This window comes from Dermacentor albipictus, chromosome 1 (genome assembly GCF_038994185.2).
Source record: "Dermacentor albipictus isolate Rhodes 1998 colony chromosome 1, USDA_Dalb.pri_finalv2, whole genome shotgun sequence".
Taxonomy (NCBI): Eukaryota; Metazoa; Arthropoda; class Arachnida; order Ixodida; family Ixodidae; genus Dermacentor; species Dermacentor albipictus.
The window spans coordinates 213,238,780-213,258,430 of NC_091821.1; the positions used below are offsets into that span (position 1 = coordinate 213,238,780).

Sequence of the window (19,651 nt, forward strand, 5' to 3'; positions counted from 1 at the left end):
CATACATACATACATACATACATACATACATACATACATACATACATACATACATACATACATACATACATACATACATACATACATACATACATACATACATACATACATACATACATACATACATACATACATACATACATACATACATACATACATACATACATACTATTCCGGGTGTTTCAGCGAACACATTCAAACTTTTTTAAAGGTTGCCTGTGGCAGATAGCTTAATTCTTGTACATGAGCTGGTTCTACTCGAAGCGGCAGGCACTACTTGCACAAAACATTGAAATGCATAATCGACTAATTAGCAAAAATTAACTAATTACGTTTTAACGCATTACCTTGTGGCCCATATGGCAGTTTACAAATTTTAGTCATGGAGATATTGTACTCTGAACGAATTCTGAAGAAGACACCAGTTTCGAGATATTAATTCCCGAACTTTGCGGTGAAATGCATCGTCATTCCAGACACTTCTGTGCGTGAATACATAAAACGATGTTTTGCAAGGAAAGTAACTGGAACGCCAATGCATTTCTTAAAACTTTTTAATATTCACTTCAGGGCCAAGTGCGTTTCGTTACGATGTGGAGGGCAGTCGAAAACGACCGATACAATTTTTTGTGGAAACGCACTTGCTGCGTGGCGATTTTTTCCGGCATATAAAGAAAGCCGGCCAAATATGAAATAAAGCCAAGTGACTGCGCTCGTGCCCACCGTATTGCAGCGCTCTCAGTCGCGGTTCATGCGAAAGAACCGCGCGCGCGGACCGTGGCGAAGAGAGCGGCCGCGGCTCTGGGCATCGGCTTCCCAGTGCGACAGCATCTTTGACGGTGGCTCACGGGAAGGAAGCACAGTCGTCCCTAATAAGCGATAGGCTAGACGCTCGGTCGAGCGCGCTGCAATACGATAGCGCACGAGCGCAGTCACGTGGTTTTATTTCATATTTCACGGGCTTTCTTTAAACGCCAGAAAAAATGACCACGTAGCATGTACGTTGCCACAAAAAATTCGATCAGTTGTTTTGAAATGCCCCCTACAATGTAACGAAAAGCACTTGGGCCTAGAGGGAGTATTAAAGGAAGTGTATAATTGATCTTAGCTAATTAAGTAATGAAGCACAATATAAAAATATATCCTAAGGAGCGCCACACGGCGGCAAGCCATATGTCGTCGGTTTCGTTTAGTAGTGGTTAACCACTTCTTTTAAATCCTCGGTTCAAGTTACGTGAAACACCCTGTATACACATGCACACGCACGTGCGTGAGCAATAATATATGAACCACAGGCTCACTTAAAGAAACTACATTTATTCGTAATTAACGAATCGCAAATTGCAATTGATTAGTGCAATGGGAAGTTCGCAATACCATGTTTGGAGTGCAGTCCTCAATTTCAAGTAACATTCACAGACGAGGAGGAAAATCGACCATACTTTAAACATATTATTATCTCTGTCCTGGAATCCATGGTTTGTATAATTTTGCATAGGGGAGTACGTAGATACACACATATAACTTGAGTTATGCTCTTATACCATTTGCATGATATTAAATGGGCTACATCGGATAACTTCTTAGTAACACGTGGAAACAATACTTCAGACTTACTGTTAACGAATCGGCATATATGTTGTTCGCTCAACAGACGTAATCTCTAACATAAGTGATCATCAGGCGGCCCTGTCGAGGATGTTGCTATAGCTCATGTTAGGTTAGCATTACTGGTATTACAGGTATGCTTTTGGGCGTAGAGGTGGTGGCAGTGCCTCCATGACGCGTTCGCTACGCGACTTCACTGCTTAATAAAGGGAAACTCAGACATCCACCCGTTCGTAGCAATTGCTACAAAGGAAACCCATACGGCTTCCTCGAAAGCCAAGCTTCGCAGTTGAAGAAAAATTCGAAAAAAGAGTGATTGAATTCTGGTGTTTTGCGTGTCCAAACCACAATTTGATTATGACGCACGTCATAGTGGGGGCCTTCGGAATGATTTTGACCACCAAGAAATCTTTAACGTGCCTCCAATGCACGGGACACTAGCGTTTTCACATTTCGCCCCTATCGAAACGCGGCCGCCGCGGCCGTGATTTGGTCCCGCGACCTCGTGCTTAGCAGCGCAACAACATAAACGCTAAGCCACAGCGGCGGGTGGCGGTAATAGAAGCATAGCACCACCCCCACCACGACGAAAGGTCATCCGATACTTTTGTTTTGGCTGTCTTTCTTGCTCGCGCTGATTGACAAGCTCCATAGTTGGGTTAAGCTGGGTGTGCTCTTGGAGTATCGGGCTTGAGACAAGACGCGCCGTTGATGTTATTACCTGCATCGTTTATGTGTTGCCGACTTCAAGTCTGGCCCACTGTCGCTCAGTCAGTCAATGTAATTGGGCTTGGTATACGATGCGCGGTAAGAGGACCGAACCTACGAGCTGGCGAGCAATTTAGTGCGAGCCCCACTACTCCTTAGCGCAGTCATTTATTTGTTCAGTGCAGAGTTGACAATGATGACTTAATTGCGGATGAGCTTAAAGCCAGTTAGCGACTGGGCCCGAGTGATTTATTTCAAGGCCAAAGACACCTAGCTCCTCAGTTTTCTTGTATATCTGACGGCGAAATCTTCAGCTCAAAGCTAGTTTTGGGGAGAGCTTGACTTGTTCCCTGTCTTTATTGTCAATCTCTTGGAACTCCTTCTAAAGCGAAGCTTTCATTGCCTATCTCTTTGTGCACTTCTATGTAATTCCATATAAAGACATCCTAAGGAATAAAACGTAGCACGTCACCATTAAACCGTGCTTCTTCCTTGTCGCCCCAGAAGAAGAACAAAAAGTATCCGCCTAATAATAACCTCAAGGAAGGTCTTTTGGAGAAGGTTGTTGCTAGTGCAATACTATCTCCACCATAGGTCTCTTAAATGTATTACAGTGGAACTGTCGTTCCTTTTTTGCAGCTTCCACAGATTTATCGTGTCTCACTGTTCAATTAGATCATGTTATAATCATTTTACAAGAAACTTGGCTAGCCCCAGATAAAAAAAATTCATCTCAGAAATTATTGCTCTTTTCGTTTAGATCGGTCTACACGAGGTAGTGGATTACATACATTAGTTTCATCCAGAATTTGCCACCAAGCAAAAAATAGCACTGAAATTCCTGTCCCCTGAATTCGAAATTCTAGTCATAGTCCTAAATTTACCTTTATGTCGGTCACTTTTCGTCACCGATGCATACTATCCTTCAGCGGTTCACGAGACACGGCCTCAGGAATTCGGCTGCGAACTATACTCTGGGGCGCCTGCATATAAGCTTCGCCCCCTTGTTCTTCTAGAAGAGCAGGCATTAAGGCTATGTTTAGGGCTGCCTAAATTTGTAGCAAATACTATTTTGTACCTGGAAGCAAGGATTCCTTCTCTTGTAACTCGGTTTCGTGTGCTCGCGGTACAAACATTTGAAGGGCGTACGAATCACCAACAACACGTTGCCAAACAGTGTTCACTTCTCAGCCTAGTATGTTTTTCGATGCACATTGGTCTCGATTCCACGACGAGGAAAATTCTCTTAACATATAATTTGACGATATTTTTCCAAGCAACGCAAAACACCTACATTACCGAATGTTAAGTGCTGTTTTACAGGTTTATCTAATAAAATCACAAACAAATGTAGCCATAGGGACTGGTGCCACGCAAAACGAAGAAAAATGTGGTGTTGGTATATTCCGCCCTATTCTGGATTGGTCATTTTCCCTGCGGCTTCCAGACTTTGTACCAATATTTCTTGCAGAATTTTTAGCAGTAGCACTGGCCCTTCGTAGATTAAGCTCAACAATAGATTATGTAATCACTGTTATTGATTCTTTGCTCTTACGTACTTCACTCACAGCACTTAATGGATCTCGGGTTCTGCCAGTGTTTAAATCCTTAGTACCTCAACACTTAACTAATATCCACTTAGTCTGGGTGCCTGGGCACACAGACATAATTCTAAATCAAACGGCTGATTCATCTGCGAAAGCGTCACCAGCTGGCCCAGCCATTCAAATTCACCCTGCATCAACCTTGATCATAGATGCAACATTTCGGAGGCAAATTATGGTGCGAGAATTCTCTGTGCCATCTATAACAAATTCCTCAGGTTTTAAACACTTACTGTACCCCTGGAAAAGCACTCTTTACTAACCTAAAAAAAAATTGAAGTAAATATTTATAGGCTTCCCTGTCGCATACCTTCTTAAAATTTTTATTTGTACAGGGCTGGCTTGGCACCCTCACTGATTTGTCATGCGCGTAGTGAAGATGAAACCAAAGAACATACTTTAATTTCTTGTCGACGATTTATTGGCTAAAGAAAATGAACCCTAGAAACACCACCCCGCCTTCTTGGATTAGATTTCACTGTTCAAAATGTGCTTTCTTTCGATACCTCTACACTTGGGCATAGCGACGGGAAGGTTAGCGCTGCCATCAAATTTTTTTTAGCACCAATGAGATTTAAACTCTGAATACAAAAATTTTTTCGCCTCCTTTTCTTTCACCAAAATTTAATTTATGTTCGCAGTAGAATTCTCAGTTTCATAAATCGTGCAGGCTCTACCATCTCTATATTTCGATTATAGCTAACATATTATAAAATTCTGACTTATTTTGCACTTCACTATAACCTACCCGATTCTTGGCCAATGTCCAGGAGTGGGTAAGTGCCAGTAGATCACAAGGATCTACATCAACATCTACCTTTACCACCAGCCAACATTCCTATTCCGTGTATCTCCGTTTTAATAAAAGCGAATAAAACAATAAAAACAAGAGCGGGAGAAAAAAAAAGCCTAACTGCGTTTTGCGCCGCGACGCAGAATTTCTCTTCGACATGCAAACTCGCGCGTAGCGTCGCGTCGAGAACCGGGAAACGCCGACGGGAAATTGGCGCCGGCCTCCCCGCGTCTTTCGTTTGATGTCGGCGCTGACACGCAGGCAGCGAGAGTGGGAACTATCTTGGAAGAGAAAAGGTGCGGCTCAGTTTAGCGCACGCACTTTTATCGCACTGGGTGGCGCGTCCGGCCTGGCCAGCGGCAGTCCATTGTCATCGGGGCCATTACCCAGGGAGGAGAGAGCGCACCAAGGCTGGCTGCGTGCCGGCCGCCACCGCCGCCGCCGCAAAGGTTGCACTGTGAGGCAACAGTCTGCGGCGCTGGTCATGGTGATTGGCCGAGGAGGCGGCGCCTCTTCCCCCTGCGGCCCTCTCCCGCTTAATCGCTCGAGGAGAGCCGCGTCCCAAGTGAAATTCACCGCTGCCTGTGCGTCCTCCTGCCACGTCCTGACCACGCCGCTTCCGAGATGGCCAAAGTGCCCGGACAGTCATCGGAGAAGAGTATCGAGGGGTGAGACAACCTGACTTTTTTCCCATTACGTTTTTCCTTCCCCGTCCTGTCTGTGTCTGGCTTCAAAGCCGCAACCTTGGTCCTTTATGGACGGAGGTAAAACACCAGACACCTGCTGACGACGACCGATCGCTCCGCTGATGCCCACGTGCCGCTGTAGCGTAACGGGCTGACGGTTGGCATTCTCTGCCCCCTTGGCGGAGTAGTATTTCCCCAGAACGCGTCCAAGGCATGCTTCGCATTACGTGTGCGCGCGGCATGTTTTGCACTGGGAGCTGCGCTTGTTCCACAGTTAAATCCAGCTGTCCGCGCTCGCAGCCTCATCAATGACGCAACACTTCTTGAGAGATTGCAGACGCTTTTACGGCAAGGTGCTTAAACGGAAGGGGTGTGCTTCTTTTTCGCTTCTATGTGTAGTAATCTTTTCAATCAAGTGAAAGAGCATTTATTTTCCGAAGCTTTTACGTAAAAAGATCGAGACAGTTTTAATAACGCTATGGTTTAGTTTCGCTTCACTAAGCTGCTAACAAGTTTTCTTTGCGGGCGCTATAGCCTACAGCTCAATTTGATGAGTAAAAGCCGCAGACGCTTGTGCTTGATATCTAACTTAAAAATGCACTAAAGGTGAATACGAGTAAATCACTGCTACATTACTTATATTACCTGCTTTTCATTCTCTTTGAGCACAGAATTTCCCCTGGTTTAGACTTTCTGACGGTGCCGGTACGCGAATGCTGGAAATGTCATGAGCAGCCGGTAGGTGTCAGTGTTTCAAGCTACAAAATAGTTCCGCTCAAGTAAAAAGCATCGAAGAAGAAGAAGAAGAAGAAGAACCAAGTGTCATTTGCATGCTTTGCAGATTTGTGTGTAATTCTTTTGGTACAAAAGCAATGTAAGGAAGTCTCCCACTGACCACTACTAGTACGGTGTTTGTCATTATTGTTAAGATGGTTGACAGTTCTTTTACTTATCGATTTCTCTGGGAGCTGCTCGGGCTTGTTTTATTAGATGGGCATTATGCTTGCACTTCACTTCACTGTCTCAATTCAAAACAGTTTAGTCTGGCATGCATCTGGCGGCTAGACAAACCGGTTACCCACATAGTTGCTGCTTCGAGGAGCGAGAAAATTGCCCTATAGGTCTGCCAAGGACTATCTTAATCGCACCTTCATCCGACCATTTACGCAGGCGCTCTTGCATCTTGTCATTGGCTTTCACGAAGGGTCTTGCCAGCTTGGTGCCAGATGTAAGGACATTTATGGTTCTTACTCATGACCCAAAAATGTCCAGCACTGAAAGAATGATGCTCTGGCTAAGAGTTAGTTCTGTTGCTCGTACTGTTGTTCGCGTGTACGATACCTGAAGGCAATCTTGGAGTCCTAGAACCACAGTAACGGAACTGGCTTCTCGTTGTTCTCCCTCTCACCCCCCGCCCCTCCAGAAACACACACTTTTTTTTTTCGAAGCGACGCGCTCGCATTTTGTGACATGTCGAGGCGCACGCATATCATGCCACGAAATCCAGCGCAATGCCACTTTTATGCATGCATAGGCTGCAAAGGATGTATATTCGACTAAACGTAGTGTAGATGAGTGTAACTAAGTTCATGCACTGTTTCTCGCCGTGCGATCTCCGCAAATACCGCTTGTAAGCACACAGTCCATGGCGGACAGCCACACTACTTACGCACAGTTAATTGCCCTAGCGGTTTGTAACTGCTATGCTAGAAAAATGTGTTTGGCCCTAACTTTCGGATATTTGTGATATGTAATAACTTCCACAATTGTCTTAAGATCAATGGAAGGTCTACGCTGATTGTCTGCGAAACTGAGCGACAGATTTGTTCGTACGAAAATGATACGTTTTGATCGCTCAGTAGTCCGTTATCACTGCTTATGATACGTAGACGTGAGCGTTGCAGCTTTTAATAAAAGAATGTTCCGCGGCCACTGAATCAAAACGCACGGGAGCTATTTGATCGAGCTTCCTTGCATGCTCAGCCGACGTGCACGTCAGATGTTGCTGGATGATGCTATTATCCCACATCCCCTATAAAGTACCGTGGTCCCTGACCACCTGACTACAGCGCCATTACACTCCATTCGTCGTTATGCGTCTTCTGAGGTTCCCAAACAGCAAGTGAAAAAAAAGCAGCCAGAAGGCAACCAACCTCACAAACAGAGCGACGTTCCAGACATTGGCATTACTTATAAACACACGCGTGCGTGCGCGCGCGCGCACACACACACGCACACACACACACACACACACACACACACACACACACACACACACACACACACACACACACACACACACACACACACACACACACACACACACACACACACACACACAAAAGTGGAGTTCAGTTGAAGAACAAAACACACAAATACGAGCACGTTGACGACAGATGAGAAGGAAAGCGGCAAAACCAGTCTTACAGTTCAAGGTCAGAGTCGGAGATGGATGCTGTGATTCGACTTTTCCCATATAGTTTCTTGCCTTCGTTATCACAGTCGGATTCTTCTTCGTGGCATTTTATTATCTTTAGCCCCCACAAAGCCTGGCATCGCGACGAACGTTGCTGCTACGACCAGAATGAAAAAAATAAAATAGTGCTGGAAAGGGGAGGGCAAGAGAGCGAAAAATGGAGAGAGGGGGAAACCTTATCGCTGTGGAGCGACTGGTCATGCAGGGCAGTGGAAGTTATGAAGCGAAAACCTAATTTAAGCGCACGTTGAAATTCGTGGACTGGGGCCCATCCGCATCACATCTAGGACACTTCGCCTCAGTGACGTATTAGAGTCCCCTGCGTGGGAGGCCTATTGGTGTGCCTCGGTATGCCATTCAAAAACCATTGGCCGAAAATTGTTTCGCTACTACATCCGGTCACTCTAGTTGACAACGGCGCGGTTTTGTTCGCCCTTGCCAGGAGAGCTTGCGAAGCTGTTGCACCAGAGGGTGCGTTATTAGTGCTATAGATATTCCGAACGCGTCCAATAAAGAAGAAAAATCTATAAGTGCTCTGGATCCACCGCGTTGGCTCAGCAGCCATAGTGTTATGCTGCTCGGCGTAAAATTATCAATTAGATTTCGGGCCGCATACGTGGATGAAGGCGTTTAAAAAACAATAAAAGGGAAAAAAATCACAGAAGAAAACGCCCGTGCACTCAGTTCTATAGGAGCGCGGTAAAGAACCTCGGGTGATGAAAGTTAATCTGGAAGCCTCCGCTACATTGTCCGTCTTAGCTCAGGCCTATCTGTCTGCTGTGAAAAGGCCGTTAAGCTCTGGTCTGCTCGAGGAGGAAAATTATTTACCGGAAAAAGACGGTGTAAGGCCATTTGTAAAAAAATGTAATCACCGAGGAAAAATACAAAACAAGACACTGTAATTTCTGGTGGATTTTCTACTGGAAACAAAATCTAGAAGATTTCAGGTGGATTTTCTGGGGAAACAAAGGCCGAAAAAAGGACCCCGTAATTAGGGGAAATCAAAACCGGAAATGCTCAACCCTTGATGTAACTTACCTTTTCGAGCTGCCACTTCTGTAAACGCGCGCAAAGATTGGACCTTTTTGAAAGACCTGATGTGGTTAAGCAGTTATATAGTACCATACGTAATTTAAGCGATGCATGCAAATCAGGTTGTATCCTATAACGTTTGTTGTAAATATTTTTACATTTGTTAGGTATCGCCGTTCGCATTTCTCCTTCAAATCCGAAAATCTCTTGTCGGAAAGCTCGCCCTTATCTTGCTGGGTTTTTTTTTTCTTTTCTCACAGGCGATTGTTTCTTAGAGTGACATTGGTCTGCTTAAGCCGTTTGCAAACACACTGTGCTTTCTTTCTCTGCACGTACGTTTTTTCTTTTTTTTCTTTCGTGCGCAAGTTGTTACCACGTTAGAATGGTGCCGAACAATCCGTGCGTTCCTCTATGCAGGGCGCTGATTTCTAAGCGCCCCTTGAAGCCTTTCGTAATCGGCCCCTTCTATCGCCACGCTAGGGTTGTTCTCGCCATTCTCGCCCATTCTAGCCGCTCTAGCCACGCTTCGCTGGGCGTGCCTTCGGTGACTGTAAACCCGCAGCAACTACACTGAGGGCTCCGTGCGCGCATCTGTGCAAGGGCTGGCGCCGCCTGAAAAGTACGTCGCCACAGAAAACGAAATAAGTTGCCGTTTCATTCCGAATAACTTTGGTCAGATGAGCCATGTATGCGATCAAAGCTCTGAAAGGCTTGTTGCGGCAGCACGCTCACAAATTCCAGTCTGTGCCGTCAGTTCTCAAACGTTAGTGCGAAAAGGCATAATAACAGGTATCGGTGTTTAACGTCCTAAAACTGGAGTGTGGGCCATGTGGAACACCGTGTAGTGTATTCTTTTAGCCCCTCGTGAGGTTCTTTAACGGACTCACAAATAAAAGCGCGAGTGTTTTTTTTTTTGTTTTTTTTTCGCATTTCGTATCGACCGAAGTGCTCCCGAGTTCCGATTCCGCGACCTCGTGCACGGACGCAGCCAAATGTGATTTACTCTCAGCCGTCGCATCAGACAGACAGACAGACAAAGAACTTTTATTTGCCGTCGCATCACCCGCAGCGGTGGCTTAGCGGCTATGGCGTAGCGCTGCTGAGCACGCGGTCGCGGGATCAAATCCCGGCCGCGACGACCGCATTTCGATGGGGGCGTGCTGCAAAAACGCCCGTGTCCCGTGCATTGGGGCCACGTCAAACATCCCTTGGTGTTCACAAATAATCCAGAGTACCCCACTAAGGCGTGCCTGATAATCAAATGGTGGTTTAGGCATGTAAAACCCCAGAATTAAATTCATTTCAGGGCCGCCACATCAGATTAGCGTGAATTAAGCCGCTACGGTAGTGCCACTCGGCTAAGCATGATCCCGCCCACACAACTGAGTGACACGCCGGGATTGTGGGCGCTGCACTCGACACAGCACCGGCCGAGACGAGCTGCGAAAGGAGGCGCTAGCGCAACATTACGCAACCACGTCGTCACTGCTCGGATATGTACTGTAATGATGCGGAAGGGCACTTTCGTAACGTGAACAATTAGTGCCGGCACGAGATGGTAAAGCCGGGGAAACAAATGACGCTGCCTTAAGACCCAAGAAATAGACAAGCCCGCCCTACGCATGCGCAAACATCCCTCAACGAGCTATCACCTGTAACATTTCGTTTCTATTTTGCTAAAATTCTCCTAATGTCCGTTCTCTCTAATGAATACATTGTTGCGCCAAAAGGAAAACAACGACTTAGGAGGGAGAGTAAGAAACGACAGGTCGAGCGCTCTCTTTCTCTCTCTTTGGGAATAAATACAGCGGCTTGGCAACCGGTGGAAGTGCTACCAATGCAAGTGGCCTCGCCGTACTTGGCCTCATTGCAATCGCGGCGTCTTCCTTAACCACTCAGCAAGCTCTTTACAAAGGGTTCAGGCTTCCCCTGTTCACCCCACAACAAGCACGGTTTACGAGCGACATTTACTCATAGTTTAGGGGATAGCTTATATATATATATATATGCACCGATTCCGAGGCTCAACGTTGGAGTGATGCTATACATTCGCGTATAATTAGAGCTCCAGCTTTCTTACAGCACCTGCGGCCTGCGGGACCGATCCCACAGTCTCCAGATTAAAGTGCTTCCAGGCACGATAAACCCAGGTTTTGTTTGGTTCCGCATGTCAGTATTGTTCTCTCTCTGCTGGCGCTACTACAATAAACGTTGAAGACTTCCTCTGCAGAGATTTTAATTTCAGAACCTCGAAAAATAATGCGAGTAAGACAATAGGCCTACAAGAAAAGCCGCAGAATTTCTGTCATGTAACGCCGTTGCCGTTCGTTGACTCGGCCTTTAGTGCCTCTCAGAGCACGTCGCGAGCAGGCAGAAGATACAGTGTCATGTCGCAGCGCGTGGGACACAGGCTGCGCTAGGGCCACTTGCATTGGAAGACAAAAGCCGCCGCACTGGCACTGCAGCAACTTGTTTAGTCTACCGGGGAGAAAACGGAAAGAAATGTACATTTCTTTCCAATTCACAATGAATAAGCGGCGCCAGACATAGCAGATTGTTTCTTATTTTTTTTCCTGTGGTCTTTAAGTTGTTAGCTTAAAGTTAAAAAAAATGGTTGCAGAAGGTTTAATTTGAATGTCGACATTAGTAAAGAGACTAGGCTTCACGGCCGAGCTTATCTCTGAAAAGCTGCCCACCGAGCTTATGCTACTTCTATAACGGCTCGGGTGCCACAGCCAAACCCTAAATCGTGACGTTGGTATACGTTAAAACATGTACGACTCGGCACGAATTCCAAAGGTTGTGCAGAAACCTGAGAAGGACGGTTGTGTCGCTAGTTAGTGATACCAGAAGTGGCTTCCCGAGGAGCTTACACGAGTCTTACAGTTTACATGGGTCTTTCTTTATCTTTGTTCTAACATTTCTACATCGGCTAGAGGAGCCTTTGAGGGAGCCGTAGTGCATTTCACGCGCACTTATTTACAGTAATGGCACGTGCCACTGTATTAGCTGAATGGGAAGAGGGGTGGGGGCTGATAAAAACGCGAGTCTCGCAATGTCCGTTGTTCTCGCCCCTCGAGATCTACACAGATCTGGACGGGCGCAACAGGCTCCTCGTAGATATTGTGGCCCTGACGTCTAGAGGGTCCCTCGTGTTGTTGTTCTCGCTGCTGGCGCGATAACGCATTTTCCTTCTGGTGTTTTGCTCCGAGATTGGTGTGCGCGTAATGTGCCGACTGACCGACAATCCAAACGCGTGTCTGTTTCCAATTACCGTGAGTTGCTTCGCCGCAGCTACAATGCTGTATACAAACGATATATATATATATATATATATATATATATATATATATATATATATATATATATATATATATATATATATATATATATATATATGTTACAGTAGTAGCTGCCATCACTTTTAGCTCCTTTTTTAACCCTCGACACGTCTTCACGTATGCAGACATGTTTGTAAATAAATAAATAAATAAATAAATAAATAAATAAATAAATAAATAAAGAAGAGCAGATATCCAGACTCTGGTGGTTTCTTCAGGTCCTACTATTCATTCACAACGACGGCACGTAATGATGATAGCGTTTTATTATAATGCCAGTGGCTCATCGGGCAGCCAGAAGCAAGGGGGTTGCGGAATCGGGAGATGTCGAAGGTGAACGCTATCGAAGGAGAACCCTGTACGCTATCTTGCAAATAGTGTTCAATGTTCATTACTTTTTAAAGTTCCCTCCAATGTTACATACACCTCGTTCTTACTCGCGCACATGTTTTGCAATTGTATCCAATGCAAACATAAATTATTCTACAAGCATTTTTCGCTCTCCACTGGCTTATTCTGCTCTATTAAAGAAGCATCACGCTGCCATCTACATCGAGCCATCTGTCTGCATTTTAGCTATCAGTTCTTGCAATATCTGTTTGTGCCCAAGTGTTTTCGAGATACGAAAGCTAAAATATCTTAATACCTAGGCATACAGCCTGGAAACAAAATGTGTGCTGTGCATTTCAGTGGGAGGCCTATGCACTGCACACACACACACACACACACACACACACACACACACACACACACACACACACACACACACACACACACACACACACACACACACACACACACACACACACACACGCACACACGCACGCACACACGCACACACACACACACACACGCGCGCGCACATGCACACACACACACACACAAACACACACACACACACACACACAAACACACACACGCACGCACGCGCACACACACACACACACACACACACACACACACACACACACACACACACGTATACATACGCAAGCAGGCTAGCTGACAATTTGTCCCCGCCCCGTTTCAAAGATGCCAATAGATCATCATCATCATCATCATCATCATCATATACATACAACGAGCAGCTCATGTATGTAAGGTAGCATCACCGCCCCTCCTGTCGTGCTAACACTGTGTGCACGTGTAAGCAAACGCTGGTAGCAGAATATCTGGTACACGGCACAAAAGCACCAAGTGCCTGACAAAATTTATGCTACTTTTGCATGAAAGATACGTGAACAAAAAAGTACCCAATAAGAACTAACATCCTGCCACAAATCCGCTTGCAAAACCATTTGTATTACGCTGAAGAGAGAGAACACAAGAAAAGGGCCCAAAAGGGCACTTCTGCGTTATCCTTATCGTCTTTAAAGCTTTACAGGACACTGTAGTGAAGTGTGTGGTACGTCTGACTGCAAGCCCTGTGTCAGCTAATGCTATAGCACACTCCCGAAGCGGCAAGAGAGCGTTCCGAGTCAAAAATGAGCTTTCTTAGTAGTGCAGTCCACATGCCGCTGGGCCTTGTGTTTATGATACGTGGGCTTCGCCACGGTGGTTGTTAAGTTGTTAAAAAGCGGCGTATTATCATCTCTCGCGTGAGAGATGTATAAAAGCGGTTCATATCTACCGGAGCTCACTTTTTAGAGCTTCGCAGCCGCGTCAGTCGACATCTCACGGTTGCCGCCGACACAACTCAGCCATGAGCTCCAAGGATGAACAGTAAGAAATGTGTTTCATGGGTCTCCTCGCTTCTGATATGCATTAACTCGATTGCCCCTTGACCTCTGGCGTTTCGACTATTCGTTTGTAATCATACGCGAAGCCAAATTAGTTTTTCGTCAATTCTTGATGCACCCGTGAGAATACTGACCTGCGTGAAATCTAGACACGTTGCCGTGCACTTCTCGAATAAGATTCTCCCATATCAGTTTACGTATGTCACGTCCTAGTTTTTTGAGGTGTCACTCCTGCATTGTGAATATTTTTTGTGTAGTGACCAGTGTGATGTTTTCATGTATAACGCTTAAACATTCATCTTACACTCGTAACCGTGCTGTGATGTTTTTTTCCCAGAGAAGTGCTTTACATTTGCATCGAATTACCGGCAGTCAATAATGAGTGTCATACAAAAAATACAACAAAACCATTTTTTGCTCTTGTAGAAAGTATTGCAGTAAAATAAATATTCAGTCTAGCTGCTACAAGCTGTGCTCTCGGTCATTGTGCGCTGTTTTGCGCGCATCCATCGACGCTTAATCGCTACTGATCATGTGCATATCAAAAGTGCCTGAGCAGCACTTTTCATATGCATAGCTTAAGGATTGTCAGAATATACTGCAAATTCCCCTCGTTGCTTTATGCAGGTACTCATACGAGCACATCGAAAGTATCGCAAATTTCCTACTGAGCAAGACGGAGCACCGACCAACCATAGGAATCATATGCGGCTCTGGCCTGGGTTCTCTGGCTGACCTTATTGGAGGCAGCAAAGAGTTCCAGTACAAGGACATTCCAGATTTCCCTGTCAGCACAGGTTCGAATTATTTTGCACATTTGTCAGTGAAAACTTGCAGAAGACTCTCGCGCGACAAGTGCGTGAAAGACATACAGTACTTCTTTGCATTTATTTTGGCACGCACCAAATACTATTTAAAAATAAAAGTATACCACGAGTGTTAATTAATGACGTGGCGCTGACAAAATTATCTTTGTAAACTACATTCTGATGCGTCATCGTTGGTACCAAGACGAATACGAGCAAGCGAATGGACGTGCTGAGGATAAATGCAAATAACGTGCCGGCGATTCCTAGCACACTTATTCGTCGACTGCCCTTGAGGCATGTGTTTTTAAAGCGAAGCTTCCAAATTTTCCTGACCGTGGCTGCCTTGCTGAACAGCTCACAATTTAAAAAAGTAGAGTTGTGTGTCCGATGGTGTGATTGAACCTCGCTCCCCCAGCACAGCAGCCCGATGCTCCCACCAGTATAGGGTATACAACCACCGTACGTACACTCCCATGGTGCCTATACGTCCACCAGCTCTTGCGAGTTGATCGCCGCGTGTGTGTCACATTGCGTATAGTACGGGTGCGCGAGGGCACATGTGCGCGCGCCAGTTTCCTCTTCAAATGAAGACGCTGGAACGAAGTGGGCACATTGTACGGCGTTTGAGGGACCCCTACGCGACAGCTTCGCTTCGAGTAGATTCCAAGATGCACATTGGATCTGTATATATTTTTTTCTTTTCATTCAAAACATGGAGCCAGCGATGACAGCGTTTATACTTTCTACAAGACCGCTTTGTTTGTTTGTTTGTTTGTTTGTTTGTTTGTCTGTCTGTCCGTCTGTCTGTTTGTTTGTTTGTTTGTTTGTTTGTTTGTTTGTTTGTCAATAGATTCATACATGTGATCTAAAAGCTTGGCTCAAATGTTAGCCAACATAAGAATGTTTATGTGTTACGAGTGAATTTTCGAATGGACTAGCACAAAATAAAGTGCCACTGGAATTCTTGTTGCATTTGACGCGATATGCATGCTGAAGTTTAACATACTGGCCTACGAGTGGTTGCGATGGTGGTAGAAGCAATAGCAGAATAGTGGCAACAGTAGTAGTGGTGGTTGTTGTGATGGTGGTGGTAGTTAGTTAGTTAGTTAGTTAGTTAGTTAGTTAGTTAGTTAGTTAGTTAGTTAGTTAGTTAGTTAGTTAGTTAGTTAGTTAGTTAGTTAGTAGTACTAGTAGTAGCACGAAAATTGGTCTTACTGCTTATGGGATGACTTCTAGATAATCGCATCTCCTAGCTTCCCGCAGCAGGATATCGATACTGTCATCCATATAGTGTAGGACAGGACTGCTCTATATGACAGAGTGGCCGTATCTGCAAGCCGGTCCTTGCCATTTCCCGTCGTATGCAGTTGCAGATGAATAAACTGGCAAAGCTCATCCCAACCTCTAGGCTTGAAATTCGACATCTAGAGAACGCTCGAAAATATCGGCCAGTGGTCGGTGAGAATAAACGCAGATACACGTACGATCTTTTTATCTACGTGTGGAGAGTTCATGCCTTTGGAAGGCGAACCCCGAGAGGTGGGGCTGAAAATATCTTAGCTCAACTGGTCCTGTGTCACGACGGGACTGAACTAATTTGGCCCCTTTACGACCCCCGCCTGGTAGCACCCGGTCCAAGCGGCCGCAAGCATGTAGGTGTTTTTCCAACCTTGACTTCGTCTGCCGCTTCGAGGGCCCCTCACCCTCCATCCCTGGCTTGTCTCGTTTCGCCGAGCCCCTACTGATAAGTACGGCGCGGTGGGCGCCGTCTAGAGATAAGGCCGGCTCGAGGTCACGTCATTCGTGTCGTCGCTGATCTCCGCGTAAGTGAACGAGAAAGCCCGCAGGCGTTATTGTGCGAGGTTTATTCAAGGTCTCCTGGTCGGGCGCATATCATGACATGACATTTGCAGTTAAAAAATAAATAAAAACACAATAGAGTAAAATAAGAGTTGTTATGATCGGCCTAAGTTTTCCAAGAAGCCACCGACTACCACATCTGGCGACGGGGGCATGCCCCGCTAGCAACACGCAGCTTTCACGGTTGATGTTCACGCCTCATCATTCACTTCTCATCAAGACAGCAACGTCGTCCTCCTTACCGTCACGAAGTGGCCACTTATCGGTGAAAGGGCCTTGGTCGACAACTCTCGGGGGAGAGCGTCGATGACAGGCGGTTTCCTCCTATTGTGATACGTTTGAGACAGGTGCACCACGTACACGAGGAGCTCGTTGAAGACATGAACACCTCGAGCAGCACGCTGACGACCAGTGGAGGGGGGGGGGGGGGGGGGTCGACAGAGATGGTGAACGATTCGGCATTTGTAATTGGCGAGTGGATTCCCTCAACGAGGGAAAGAGGGTTATTTATGGCCGTCCTTACCCCCGTGTTAAATCAGAACCGCTCGAGACTCGGATAAGAGTCACAACCATGTACCAATGAAGTGAATACGTTCTTCTCTACGTTTTTCATCATCACGATGCCCGGCTTCGTCGGCGTTTCCTGATGCTTGCGGTGAAGACACACCTCACCCAGTCGAGATCGTATCAGAGTTAAGACTCATAGGCTGCTTCACTTTTGCAGCCTCGCGCTGGATGCACAAATTCTGCAGAAGCCTCTTACATGTCCATAAGCGGCAGCTGTAGTGGGTACCAATCCTCTACATGATTTTCCAGACCAATTTCAGATGAGGGAGTTCTAGGTTTACTTGTTTGTTTGTCACAGTGATTGCATCAGAACATGAAAGCAACTGCTTCTGAATTTTAAAAAAAATTTGCTGTAGTTTGACATAGTTAATATATACCAAGGAATCAGATAGCAATAAACACGTACTAATGGCCCAGTGTGAGGGCCTATTAGCAGAAAAGTCCCAGTAATGTACGCATTCGACTACGCCGGGAGGCAAACCTAGAAAAGCATCACTCGGTCGTGTTCTCTCTCTTTTCAGTTCCTGGCCACAGCGGCAAACTTGTTTTAGGCAAGCTGGAAGGAAAGACTGTGATTTGTATGCAAGGACGCTTTCATCCTTACGAAGGCTATCCACTATGGAAGGTATATGAAATGCTGTTATGAATAACAATGCATTAAGCCCTATCAAACACTGAAACGACTAAAAAGAAATGTTTAAAAAAACTTGAAGTTCTGCATGCCAATACCTCTATATCATTAAGAGGCACGCCTTAGTGGGAGACTCCGGATGACTTTTGACCACCTAGAGTTCTTTAACGTGCACCCAAATCTAAGTACGCGAGCGTTCTTTGCATTCCGCGCCCAGCGAAATGAAGAAGCGCTACATTGTGTGCGCAATTACACATATAGTGTGTACACTACCAAGCCATGTACCTGACGCCACGACCCGCTGTGGTTGCTTAGTGACTACGGTGTTGTGCTGCTAAGCACGAGGTCGCGGGATCGAATCTCGGCCCCGGAGGCCGCATTTCGACGGGGGCGAAACGCGGAAACACCGGTGTACTTAGATTTAGGTGCACGTTATATAGCCCCAGGTGGTAGAAATTTCCGGAGTCTCCCACTACGGCGCGCCTCATAATCAAATTGTGGTTCTGGCACGTAAAACCCCATAATTTAATTTTTTTAAAACCTGAAGCCATGTTATATCCAACTGTGCTATTGTTGTGTGCTAACATATGTTAAATCATGCATTAATGAGCGACGTGGCTAGACCAAACGCATCCGCATCCCATAATATGAGACGTTTCAAGGGGTCACTTGCTTCCTCCCCTTTACCTCCTCCCAACGCGCATGATACACCGGATCACATTGGTGCATAATAATCCTGCCGCCTTCTCCGCGCGCCGTTTCTTGATACCACAACTATACTCATGGCTTATTTAGAGACTCGCAGGAATGTCGACAAACTGCCTTAAGCGCTTTCTGTTGCAAACCCTAAATATTATCCTTAATTCGATTTGCCACTTGCATAGCTTTCGGAAAATACCTTTATGCTAATAGGTTTACTTCAGCACTATCACTGGTGCTGTCTGAAGCTGCGCACCCATTAATTTCCCTCTGCTCGCCATGTAAGGTATTTACTCGCACACAATAGTACCTCAAGTGTGCTGCCACAGTCACACTCCGGCTTTTAAGTACCGCAGTACACAGTGGAAAGATTTAAAACTACGTTCCATTCGGAATCGTATGATCGGACCCATAATCAGAAATTGCTGCGATGTTCGAATCATCAAAATGAACTTTTACTTTCTCCAGTGCTTGCAGAATCTTGCTGCATTGGATTCGTGCGAGTTACATGATGCATCTTAATTTTCTTTTATTTTTCAGTGTGCTATGCCAGTAAGGTTAATGAAACTGCTTGGAGTAAAGACTCTTATTGTCACCAACGCCGCTGGTGGGGTGAATCCAAATTTTAGAGCTGGCGATATCATGATCATCAAGGACCACATAAACTTCCCTGGCCTCGGCGGTGACAATCCTCTGAGAGGCCGCAATGACGAAAGGTGAACATTTCTTTCAGAAAAGATTCCAATAGTCGAGCATACGAGTATATGCATGCAGTTTGAAATAGATCTTCCAAAGGGCGCACGAATTCGGTATTTACGAATTCGTCTGCTGTAGGGGTTGAGGGACGGACTCCGGGATGAAAACCCAAACTTGGGAGTATTTATTCTACATTATATACAGGGAGGTGAGCGTCAATTAACAGTCGTACAGTCATTACGGGCCGGCAGCAACTCGGACGCTGCGGCCCGCGGCAAGAAGTTCGAGAGAGGTGAATCAGGGAATCAGGGCATATCCCAGAATGCTCAGGTCTCTCTGGAAGGCTTCTTATAAACCCTTCGAGCACTGTAAGTCACGTCATGTTTGACCAATGGGAGAGTC

The 19,651-nt window shown here is 45.8% G+C and overlaps 1 protein-coding gene across 2 annotated transcripts in view; it reads left to right on the forward strand.

The window, feature by feature from the left end:
• Positions 1 to 5,079: 5,079 nt before the first annotated feature.
• The window catches only part of LOC135915998 (purine nucleoside phosphorylase-like), a 32,353-nt gene continuing 17,781 nt past the window's right edge, over positions 5,080 to 19,651 (forward strand). The window contains exons 1-4 of one of the 2 annotated variants that reach the window (XM_065449195.1): positions 5,080 to 5,381; positions 14,615 to 14,784; positions 17,745 to 17,848; positions 19,094 to 19,269. In XM_065449195.1, the coding sequence (XP_065305267.1) occupies positions 5,338 to 5,381; positions 14,615 to 14,784; positions 17,745 to 17,848; positions 19,094 to 19,269 (494 nt within the window). In that variant the 5' untranslated portion in view covers positions 5,080 to 5,337. Of the gene's footprint in view, positions 5,382 to 13,832; positions 13,971 to 14,614; positions 14,785 to 17,744; positions 17,849 to 19,093; positions 19,270 to 19,651 lie in introns of those variants that run through there. The other variant, XM_065449196.1, reaches the window with a different exon arrangement.